Source organism: Phyllobates terribilis, unplaced genomic scaffold, assembly GCF_046119375.1.
Source record: "Phyllobates terribilis strain yellow unplaced genomic scaffold, ASM4611937v1 Scaffold_7__3_contigs__length_470593459, whole genome shotgun sequence".
In the NCBI taxonomy this organism is placed as follows: Eukaryota; Metazoa; Chordata; class Amphibia; order Anura; family Dendrobatidae; genus Phyllobates; species Phyllobates terribilis.
Genome location: NW_027362767.1, coordinates 301,337,926 through 301,350,459, shown reverse-complemented (window position 1 = coordinate 301,350,459; position 12,534 = coordinate 301,337,926). Strand labels below are relative to the sequence as shown.

At 46.8% G+C, this 12,534-nt stretch overlaps 1 protein-coding gene across 1 annotated transcript in view; it reads left to right on the top strand.

Moving 5' to 3' along the window:
• The window catches only part of LAS1L (LAS1 like ribosome biogenesis factor), a 37,888-nt gene that overhangs the window by 6,005 nt on the left and 19,349 nt on the right, over positions 1-12,534 (top strand). The window contains exons 4-5 of the mRNA XM_073641069.1: positions 2,496-2,577; positions 3,731-3,895. Coding sequence (XP_073497170.1) covers positions 2,496-2,577; positions 3,731-3,895 — 247 coding nt within the window. The remainder of the gene's footprint in view (positions 1-2,495; positions 2,578-3,730; positions 3,896-12,534) is intronic.

Sequence of the window (12,534 nt, the reverse complement as noted above, 5' to 3'; positions counted from 1 at the left end):
GTGAGTACCCATGGTCTTGCTCTTTCTTTTCCAAAGGCAGCTTTCACACACTAGATTTTTCTCGTACTTCTTCTGTCCGTGTTTTTCACAAACACTGACATATATATGATCATATGTATGCTATGATGTTATGAGATGGTGGGTAGCACTTTGAGAGTTATGCAGGACCCACCGACACCAGAGTAGACCCCCCCCCCCCCCCAACACCCAGTAGCGTCTCTACGCAGCGGTTCTCCTAAAACTATTTTCTATATAGGTGCTTCTCCTTATAGTAGTTGCTCTTGGTACCACACTGTTGGTTGAAAACAGGTTCTAATATCCTTCTGAATGTGTTGTGGAAGCAGGGAGATGAAATTTTCCCAAGTTTAAAAAAAAAAAACAACAAAAAAAAAACTCTACCCTTCCCTATGTATGTAAGGAGGCCTCAGCCCCAACCATCTGAAGCAGAAACGACAGTTTGTCTAGAAAGATCTTGAAGGGGGGATCTTGGTGGTGGATCCATACCTGCAGAATGTCTTTCATTCCGGCTGTCACCACTAAATGTATTAGTTTACGGGCCCCTCGAGAGCATGTGTATTTATCTGGCTTTAAATATCCAAAGATGGTCCATTGAGGCTCATCAGGAGCAAAGTTTGTCAGGTGGGTGGTGGTAAATTGTCACACTGACCCGAAATGGCTGAATGACCGGGCATGTCCACAGGCAATGGGACAAATTGGCTTTTGGGGAATGGCACATAAAACACATGGAGGTTGTGTACAGCCCCATTCTATGACCTTTTTGCGGAGTTAAATAGGATCAATGAGGCTGGAAAATCTGTCATTTCTTTAAAACGAGCTGAAGGTAAGAATTTGTGGGCTTGATCTAGAGCTTTCAGAATGGTGCTGCAGGGCAAGGTAGGGTCCTTGATATGCCTTTTTGTTAGCGGAAAATTAGGATTGTTCATAATCTAGAGCAATATGTATGAATTTTTAATTGGTGACTATTTGGCCAGACGAAGAATTAGATTTCTTGAACCATCTAAGAAGGCATGGTCTCCACTCCTGCTCAGGAAGATGTGCTAGTATCTTTGTTACGTAACACTTACCTTGTAGGTATTGAAAAGAAGGGAATATGGCTGTAGGGTATTTAGACTGCATCTCTTCTATTGAGTACATATGACGTTCTTCTAAGTGTATCAAGTGTTTAATAGATGTTATACCTTGAGATTACCATCAATAAAAGACAGGGTGAGAATGTCCATGTTGGAAATGAGCTTTACCAACGAGTGGGAGATGGAGAGACGCCCGGGGAGAGAGTCGAAACTGTTGGCATATTTTCTGCCATGCCTTCCGTGTAGACACCAGGAGTAGGTTTGCTCTTATCTCACCTGGCAGTTCAGTATAAGGGAGGTGTAAGAGCATGAAGAGCCAGCCCCAGCGTGAGACAGCACACCAGGGCGTATTGGGCATAACATATACACGTTTTAGTCTATTCAGCGGTTTACGTGTTTTGTTTTTCTCTTTGCGTATAGTGTCTTCCGTTTGACACCAATGATAATCTGATCCAAAACGCTGATTAAAATTGGTCACTTTAACGTACAAAAAACAAAAACAAACATTCTTAACCAGCCTAGGGGTACAGCCAACCTGCACATCCATGCAGGAAAAGGGGGAAAATAAGTTTACTACATGGAGTATTTGCATAGGCAAACCTAGTTTGACAGTGCATCCCCTGACTGCATGTTTAGCTGTATCATTACCACAGGTTTTCTATGCTGAATAAATTGACCTTATGAAATTTGGGTCATGCAGGTTTTTTGTTTTTTTTTTTCAGTTCCATCCGCACCACCTGACATGACCCCTGGGGAATCCTAAGTTTTTATTTATGAAGTTTGTAGACTAGGAAATTCCCTCTATAAGCAATTGTGAATGCAAACTGGCTCGTCTATACAGCACATGCACTGCACCTTCATTTCAATAAGCATCTTAAAGTCTTTGTGCCAAGTTCCACTGCGGAACATGGCTATTACTAGCCTTGTGGATGCTAAGAGAACAGTCTGTTGGCATCCAATGGGCTATTATGAGTCCATGAACACATTGGTGTACGTGCAGCATGAGCAGATGTGTGCTCAGCTGTGGTGGAGTTTCTGCTTATTTGCAGAGTGGATACATAGGGGGTCCCCTTCTGCAATATTTAATTCTAATGTTTCCCTTTTTTGTTTGCTGGTAAACCCTACAGACCTAATATTCACAGTCAAGTTTGCTACAACGTATAATTGTAAAATTCCAGTTGCAATTGCTGTTAGCTATTATGTTCATTGCTGGCTGATAGGAATTAGAAAGTCACAAAGGGGTTAATGCTTGTATAGCTAAATAAATTAGGAACAGGTTTAATTACTATGGGTAATTTGGCTCATGGGTGGTTGTTTTTTTTTTAATACAGATCTATACTGGTGGTGTTAATCTAAGAACACCAGTTTTAAAGCTAATGATCTCCTTTTGTCTTCTCGTTTCAGCTAAAGATTCCAGAATGGGTGGTAAACCTTCGTCACAGTGCAACTCATGGAAAGTTGCCCAAACTGAGTCTGTGCCGCAAAGGTAAGTACTCTTAATTCTCAATCAGTGTATATATATTTTTTTAAGAGCTTTCTGACGCATGATTGGATTTAAGACCTCAGGAGCCTATATGAGAACTCAACCTTGTCTGGTGTAATTGAATTTCCTCCAGGGCAGTGACCCCTCTGTAAAGGGGTATTGCCATCTTAGGACTTATCCTATCCACAGGGGAAGATGAGAACGCAGGGTATAGCACAATGTAAATAGTTATAAGCAAACTGAATTACCCATGTATCATTCTGTGATAACTTGGCCACGGTAATCAAACACAAATGGGGCCTAAACCTAGAATAAAAATAATGAATAAATACTCTGCAGTAAATAATTAGTAGTAATAAATGTACATAACACAGGCTACTTAGTTGGCACTATTTTGACCAAAAGGAATGTAAAAGCCATCCCACCGTGACCAGGTGTACCCAATCAGGATGGACCCTAACTCTGCTATCCCACCTCACTATGTGCCTGCAGACTTCAAACTAGACAGGGGCAGAGCAGGATTTGACCTGACTTTTGTCTTCTATAATTGATTGGTGACCCCAAATCTCCTTTGTAAAAGTAACAGTGGGGTGCATCCACGACACAACTCCACTCTCTTCTTGGGTCTGACGTAGAGCCTATAGAAGTGATTTAGAGAGGCGGTTGCAGTCTTCACCACATGTGACCCCTGTTGTCTGGATTATTGGGGGACCTTTGTTCATACATCTATGTACTAACTTGTATGTGCATCTATTAAGTTTCTCCTTCCTCTTCTACATTTGATGTGAATACTGTTTACTGGTCTTTCCTAAGTTCCAAACATTTTTCCCATGCCGCCAACACTACTAGGACCATTGATGCGCATTGTCCCAGTGATCTTCCTGTCTGTATGCATCACTGCTTGTGCATTTTCTTGCAAAACATGGGAGCTTGATGCTTAGTAATAACCTAAGAAACTGAAAAAATTTCAGTTTGTTTTTGCCTTTTGGAACAGATTTTGGTTTCCTGGTTGTCATGTGTTGATTTGAGTAATATAGATAGATAGATTTTAGGAGAGACCCATTGACTGCTGATTATTAGTTATGCCTTTTTGATTTGCACACTATTGTTTTGCTGCAGATTCTTTATTTGCAAGATACTTGTTCTTTTTGTGCAGGTTGGGACTTTGTGATGGACTGGCTGAGACGAGAATATTGGTCCCGTCAGCTGGGTAACTCCTCAAATCCTGAGTGGGTGTCTGAAGACAGCAATGATTCCGAAGAAGCAGAAGATGGCTTTCCCTCCTTATCTTTAAAAGATCAGAAACAACAAGCCCTCACCGGTGAGTAATGTCACAACTGTGCAGCTCCTGCTCAATCTGTTAGATTTAAACATGGGAATGGTTTTGTTTTGTTTTTTTCCTCCTAGAAATGTTTTCTTGTTGGGGTATTTTTTATTTTTTTTTATTTATTTTTTTTTACGTTGGCGCTAACTAGTTTATTCAGTCCTTTCACACAAAAAAGCCAGCTGCCAAAGATGTTGCAAAGAAGAAAAGATGCTTCGGGACAAAAGATGCGGTCTTCACAGTGCGGTCAGGATATATAAGATACACACACACACACACACACTGTATTGGTTGCGGTTTTTAGTACAATGGAGTTCCTGCCGCTTCTCCCTGCAGTGGGATGATGCCGCCATGGACCAGGCTTTTGGACTAGTTATCCCGGTCGTATTGTCTCCTGTTTCAAAGTGTGCTTTTGCTGAAATTCTGCGGTAATGGAGCTGCTCTTTGATTCATGCTGCCTACATCCCTTTAACAGAGACGTGGGCAGGATCGTGATGCTCTGACCGGCAGCGTCTCTCCTAACCCAAACTCAACTGCCTTCTTTTTAAGAAAGAAAACTGTTACGAGTCTCCAGAATTTTGCAACACTTTTTTTTTTTTTTTACTCAAATTTATCTTTTTGCCACTTGACTTAACAAAGAAAAAACAAAACATGGTGGCAGGTCATTTATACTGAACACGCTAAAAGCAAATGCCCAAAAAACAGTGATTGAATTGATTTTTTTCCCCTACTTTCCAGTAGAATATACTTTATAGTAAAGTGTGTGTGGTGGAATTTAAAACTAAAATTCATCCCGCCACCAAAGAAAAAGAAGCCCTCACATCTACGTCAATTGAAAAATAAAGTTATTACTCTTCGAAGAAGGGAAGGAAAAAATGAAACCACAAAATCACTGCATCCTTAAGTGGTTAAATTAGTAATATAGTACCATCTGTGATGGGTCAACACTGCCTGGCAGAGGGTAGGTAGGCTTAAAAGGGGTTTCCCACGAAAACAAAGTACAGTTTAATCACTAGACATTGGAATAATAATTTCCACAATTGGATGTGATTAAATAAAATGTCCCTGTGCTGAGATAATCTTATAAATGTGCCCCTGCTGTGTACTGTGTAATGGCTGTGTCTGACCGTACAGGAACATGGTCTGATCATACCACAGCTCCTGAGCATGGGAGGAAGGAAAACAGTATACAGACAGGATAGCATGGGATCACAGCTGATTCTTTCTGTGAGGTAAAACATTTCCCTGCCTGTTTTTAAACAATGTTTTACTCCACAGAAAGCAGCAGCTGTGATCCCCTGCTGTAATGTCTGTATACTCTTTTCCTTCCTCCCTTGCCCAGGAGCTGTGGTGTGATCAGACCATGTTCCTGTACGGTCAGACACAGCCATTACACAGTACACAGCAGGGGCACATTTATAAGATTATCTCAGCACAGGGACATTTTATTTAAACACATCCAATTGTGTAAGTTACTATTCCAAGATCTGTTGATTTAAAATGTATTTTGTACATGGTGGGGTGGGATGGGGGAACCCCTTTTTAAGGCCGGATATCATTTGACAAAACAAACTGCATCACTTAGTCCTAGATCCTAGTGTTATTGAAAGTGTGAGATCACATTCAGATTTGTCAGTACAAATTAGGGAAAAGCTTACAAAACTATTTTATTAGTAGTATCCAGTGTCTCACCTTTACATCTATTATGCTGTCCTTTACACTCAAGACAACTTACTGAAAAATGTTTAATGATGAACTTTGAAACCGCTTATGGAAAAAATCATATAATCTTTTATATTTTAGTTTAAAATGTGTTTTTTGACTGTAATTGAATCACAATTTAGTTTCTATGCGTTCATTAATTATTATAGTAATGCCATGTTCACACAGTAATTTTTATTCTGTTCAGACACTCTTGCTATGTGATGTTTTCTGCAGCAAATTCTTCGAAATGGCGCATGTGGCTCATTAATTTTTTGCAAAATTAGAAATGATCTATATTTTGTTCTTTAACGTTTAAAAAATATCACAAGTTCCATTAAAACGTCTCAAAATTTTCTGGAAATTCCAGACCTACATAAAATAGAGAACACCATATAGGATACATTCCAGCTCCTGGTAAAGAAATGATTTCTTTATTCCATACAAAAAATTAAAATTACATCCAAGACCGATAAAATATTAGATTAAAATAACTTCATTGGTGGACTGGAGTACACTTGTGCAATAAAAAAAAACAAAACTGCAACCTTTTAAAGTTGCAACTGATGAACCGCAAGAAACATTTGGAAACCTTACATCAGGTGCACACAGAAATGGATTTTAAAACAAACAAAAAAAACACCAAAAACTTTACAGTCGCAAATGCAATAATGAATTGGGCTCAGAAGATTCCGCTTCTTGAGATAACCCCCTTTTAACAAAGCATGAATAATATTGTTAAAAAATCAATACAAGGAAAAAAAACATGCAAACCTACAAAATGTGACATCAACCCTCGTAAGGGGTGGAAATGAAGACATGTACACCAACAATGCCTGGAAAACAAGAATATGGAGTCAATCCACCTATGTGTTTCGCTGTACACAGCAGCTTCATCAGGGGCATTGAATTTAAGAGTTGTACTTTTATACGTAAAGTAAGCGAAAGCATAAAGTACATAGTTCTGTATTGTGCAGTCTAAAATCTTGCAAGATTTGGGTGGATGCAATCTCTCAATTCCCTAACAGTGAAATTAGTAAGTGTCTTATTGCACTAAAGGTTAGTGAGGAATCCAGAAGCGCCATTAACGGTAATAAAGTGATGGAGAATATTTGACGGAAATGTAGTGCATGACCACTAGGTGTCGCTACAGGAAAGAACTGAGCATTTTTGGTAAAGACCTTTTTCGAATGTGTTTTTGTATTTAAAAAGTGGTTATTGATGTAGCATCTGTAATGCACACGCCCGGGCTGAGCGGCGTGTGCGTGTGATTCCACTGGACCGTGCCGGAGAGTGAATGCCTGGAGGGGCGTAACTAGGTATTCACCCGATCCGACCAGGGTCGCACGACGGCATACGACGCCAGTGCACCAAGGAGGAACCGAGCAGAGGGACCAGGTGCTACTCCAGGACAGACCCCGGACACAGCTGTTGACCCACACAGGGGAATACAGGAACAGACTGGTTAGGCTGGCGCACAGACTGGTGGGTATAGGCAGGCACGACTGGTATGCAGGCAGGCGGGTATGCAGGCAGGGGGGTACAGGCAAGCACAGCTAGAGTGCAGACAGGGAGGCACTAGCAGGTAGGGACACTGGCGGGATAGGACCCAGTACACACTGGGACTCAGGAACAGAACGACAGATGTGGCGGACAAACACAGCAGAGTGAGGCCGCCCAGAGAGATGAGCGAGAACAGGGCAGGACAAGACCGCCTGGAGCGGTGAGCAAGAGCAGAGCAGGACAAGGCCGCCAGGAGCGGTGAGCAAAGGGTCAGAGCTGAGCGAGACTGCCGGAGCAGTGAACAAGAGTAAAGCAGGACGAGGCCGCCTGGAGCGGTGAGCAAGAGTGGAGCAAGACTGCCGGAGCAGTGAGCAAAAGGATAAGAGCGGAGCGAGACTGCCGGAGCAGTGAGCAAAAGGGTCAGAGCGGAGCAAGGCTGCCGGAGCAGCGAGCAAAAGGGTCAGAGCAGGCTAGAACCGCCGGAGCGGTGAGCAAAGGAGTCAGAGCAGGCTAGAACCGCCGGAGTGGTGAGCAAAGGAGTGAGAGCAGGCTAGAACCGCCGGAGCGGTGAGCAAAGGAGTGAGAGCAGGCTAGAACCGCCGGAGCGGTGAGCAAAGGAGTGAGAGCAGGCTAGAACCGCCGGAGCGGTGAGCAAAGGAGTGAGAGCAGGCTAGAACCGCCGGAGCGGTGAGCAAGGCAGAGAAGGGGGGACTGGGCTCTGTTCACACGGAACAGACAGGAAGAGAAAGGCAGAGCCAGATACCCACAGGGTACTTGCAGTGAAGTAAAGAGTGGACCACAAACTCACAAATGGGAGTACAGAGACAACAAGCAGGAGTTAGGTACAAGTTCAGACTCTGCAGAAAAAGGAAAGGAACGGACATAGAGGCAAAACAGGTAAAGGATAGGAGAGAGTTCGGACTGGAACTGAGTGTACGGAGGTGACTGACACTGCAGCGGGATACAGGAGCGGGTCTGGGAATACGGCCCCCAGAGAGGCGGGACGAACAGGCAAGGAGCGAGTTCAGACAGGACAGACAAGATACAGGAACAGGTCTAGGTAATCGGCCCCTAGAAGGCGGGAGGAACAGGCTAGGAGCGTGTTCAGACAGGACAGACAAGATACAGGAGCGGGACCTGGCACCTTCAGCGTGCGAGCACACACTGAAAGAAACACTATGCTCAGGCAGGGATAGATGGGAGCAGCTGAGCTATATACCAGGTGACAGACAGCAATAGGCTGAGGACGCACAAGGGGTGTGACCCACAGCAGGTACAAAAAGCAGGAAGTGATCGGGCGCCGCCCTTAAGCAGCAGAAACAGACACAAACAGACAGCATGGAGGGAAGCCAGAGAGACATTCTGGACAGGAGATCAAGTGCGCGCTCTTGCACAATGGGAGATGGACCACTATGCAAGGACGCCGCCAGGTATGTTACAGTACCCCCCCCCCCCTTACGCCCCCTCTTCTTCAGGCCTGCCAGAATCTTCCGCAGGGAATTCGAGGGCCAATTCTTCACTTCGAAGAGATCACTTCCACTGTCCACCGGAAAAACTGGTCTCCTCTGGGTAGCTAGGATGCTACCTCCCATCCAGCCACCCTTAGCAACAGACGAAACGGGTGGAGTACCAGGAACAGCACACAAGGAAGTCTCTCTCCACATATTTTCAGTTGGCACGCCAGAGGGTACAGGAGACAACTGGAAGTCCTCCACCGGGTTGGAGGGGGACAGAGACTTGGGGGTAATCTCTGCTTCGAGGTACATCTTGTCAAACTCACAGGAAGAAATAGACGGGTTATCAGGTACATAATGAGGAAAAGTCACTGTCTCTTTGTTATCTGGTGGTACCCCGGAGGATTCAGGAAACAACTGGAGGTCCTCCGCCGGGTCAGAAGAGTGCAGAGGCTCAGAGAAAACATCTGCTTCAGAGTACACTAGGTCGGACTCACTGGACAAAGCAGGCGAGGTATCAGGTACCGAGTATAGGAAAGTCTCTGTCCATTCACCACCAGGTGGCACCCCGAAGGGTTCTGGAGACAACTGGCGGTCCTCCGCCTGGTCAGAGGGGTGTAGAGACTCACGGGTAACCTCTGCTTCAGAGTACACTAGGTTGGACTCAGTGGACGAAGCGAGCGAGATATCAGGTACAGAGTATAGGAGAGTCTCTGTCCTTTCACCACCAGGTGGCAGCCCGAAGGGTTCTGGAGACAACTGGCGGTCCTCTGCCTGGTCAGAGGGGTGTAGAGACTCACGGGTAACCTCTGCTTCAGAGTACACTAGGATGGACTCAGTGGACGAAGCGAGCGAGGTATCAGGTACAGAGTATAGGAGAGTCTCTGTCCTTTCGCTTCCAGGTAGCACCCCGAAGGGTTCTGGAGACAACTGGAGGTCCCCCGCCTGGTCGGAGGGGTGTAGAGACTCGGGAGTAACCTCTGCTTCGGAGTACCCATTGTCAGGCTCACAGGACGAAGCGGACAAAGTATCGAGTACCGGGTGTAGAGAAGTCTCTCTCCATTTGTCATCGAGTGGTATCCCGGAGGATTCAGGAGGCAACAGGGGGTCCTCCGCCAGGTAGTAGAGGTGCACAGACTCTGAGGTAACCACAGCTTTGGAGCATCCTTGGACATGCACACTGGTTAAAGTGGGTGAAGCATCTGATGCCGGGTGCAGGAAGTTCCCCTGTGTGGAGTCTGGATGGGCAGAAGTCTCTTCGGGCAGGAGAACTGGTGCATTACCCACGCACATTACCCGTTGGGGCTTCTCCGGGATACAGGGAGATGAAGCTTCAGTAGGGACTTCAAGGTTGGGGTCAGGAGGTCTCAGGGAGGACAGACCCTGGCGTGACGGCTTGCCTCTACGCCTAGCACGTCTGGACTGCCTCTTGAGGTTGGGAGAAGTATTCCGGAAAGCGTAGTCACCCTGAGAGGATTCTGGGTGGGCAGTAGTCTCATTAGGCTGGAGGACTATTGCGCTACCCACACACATTACCCATTGGGGCTGCTCCGGGATATTGGGAAGTGAAGCTTCAGCAGGAGCCTCCGGGTTAGGATCATCGAAGACCATTAGAAAGGCCACCAGGAAGGCCATTAGGTCCAGGAGGATCGGATCCTGTGTTTCATATAGGGGGTTGATCCATTCCAAGGCATCACCCGCCAGGTAAGACATAATGAATGCCACCTTAACCCGATCGGTGGGAAAACATAGAGGGTAGAACTTGAAGTGTAGCAAGCATTGCTACACAAATGCACGACTTTGTCTTGGATCCCCATAATAACGTAGCGGATCCGCAGGAACGAGAGCAGATAGATCCATCTGGACGGGTGCGTAATTCGCCTGAAACTCAGCTAAAGGGAAAAAAAAAATTATTTATTTTAATGCATGTATTCGCTGGAAAACTTCTCAGGGAGCGAAGGCCGTGGGGCTCAACGGGAACCATGGCCTGAGCATGCTGTAATGCACACGCCCGGGCTGAGCGGCGTGTGCGTGTGATTCCACTGGACCATGCCGGAGAGTGAATGCCTGGAGGGGCGTAACTAGGTATTCACCCGATCCGACCAGGGTCGCACGACGGCATACGCCGCCAGTGCACCAAGGAGGAACCGAGCAGAGGGACCAGGTGCTACTCCAGGACAGACCCCGGACACGGCTGTTGACCCACACAGGGGAATACAGGAACAGACTGGTTAGGCTGGCGCACAGACTGGTGGGTATAGGCAGGCACGACTGGTATGCAGGCAGGCGGGTATGCAGGCAGGGGGGTACAGGCAAGCACAGCTAGAGTGCAGACAGGGAGGCACTAGCAGGTAGGGACACTGGCGGGATAGGACCCAGTACACACTGGGACTCAGGAACAGAACGACAGATGTGGCGGACAAACACAGCAGAGTGAGGCCGCCCAGAGAGATGAGCGAGAACAGGGCAGGACAAGAACGCCTGGAGCGGTGAGCAAGAGCAGAGCAGGACAAGGCCGCCAGGAGCGGTGAGCAAAGGGTCAGAGCTGAGCGAGACTGCCGGAGCAGTGAACAAGAGTAAAGCAGGACGAGGCCGCCTGGAGCGGTGAGCAAGACTGCCGGAGCAGTGAGCAAAAGGATAAGAGTGGAGCGAGACTGCCGGAGCAGTGAGCAAAAGGGTCAGAGCGGAGCAAGGCTGCCGGAGCAGCGAGCAAAGGAGTCAGAGCAGGCTAGAACCGCCGGAGCGGTGAGCAAAGGAGTCAGAGCAGGCTAGAACCGCCGGAGCGGTGAGCAAAGGAGTGAGAGCAGGCTAGAACCGCCGGAGCGGTGAGCAAAGGAGTGAGAGCAGGCTAGAACCGCCGGAGCGGTGAGCAAAGGAGTGAGAGCAGGCTAGAACCGCCGGAGCGGTGAGCAAGGCAGAGAAGGGGGGACTGGGCTCTGTTCACACGGAACAGACTGGAAGAGAAAGGCAGAGCCAGATACCCACAGGGTACTTGCAGTGAAGTAACGAGTGGACCACAAACTCACAAATGGGAGTACAGAGACAACAAGCAGGAGTTAGGTACAAGTTCAGACTCTGCAGAAAAAGGAAAGGAACGGACATAGAGGCAAAACCAGGTAAAGGATAGGAGAGAGTTCGGACTGGAACTGAGTGTACGGAGGTGACCGACACTGCAGCGGGATACAGGAGCGGGTCTGGGAATACGGCCCCCAGAGAGGCGGGACGAACAGGCAAGGAGCGTGTTCAGACAGGACAGACAAGATACAGGAACAGGTCTAGGTAATCGGCCCCTAGAAGGCGGGAGGAACAGGCTAGGAGCGTGTTCAGACAGGACAGACAAGATACAGGAGCGGGACCTGGCACCTTCAGCGTGCGAGCACACACTGAAAGAAACACTATGCTCAGGCAGGGATAGATGGGAGCAGCTGAGCTATATACCAGGTGACAGACAGCAATAGGCTGAGGACGCACAAGGGGTGTGACCCACAGCAGGTACAAAAAGCAGGAAGTGATCGGGCGCCGCCCTTAAGCAGCAGAAACAGACACAAACAGACAGCATGGAGGGAAGCCAGAGAGACATTCTGGACAGGAGATCAAGTGCGCGCTCTTGCACAGTGGGAGATGGACCACTATGCAAGGACGCCGCCAGGTATGTTACAGCATCTGACTGCATAGTTCGTTACCATGAAGACGTACCGATCCCTGTGGTCAGGGATAACCATTTTAGACTTTTGTAGGGACATTTTTTATTGGCAAAGAACTCCCGACACCCACTTACCAATTTATTCTTACGTTTTACAGGAGGATTACAGAGGATCAGCATAATGCCAAAGAAATTGCTGTTGCCTTTTCCTATGCTCGCTACTACCATATTCACAAAGCCCCAATTAATTATATAAGTTAGGTAAATGATCAAAATATTATCAACTCCTCTCAATTATGCACATAGATGGATGGGGGGGGGCGACGACTATAAAA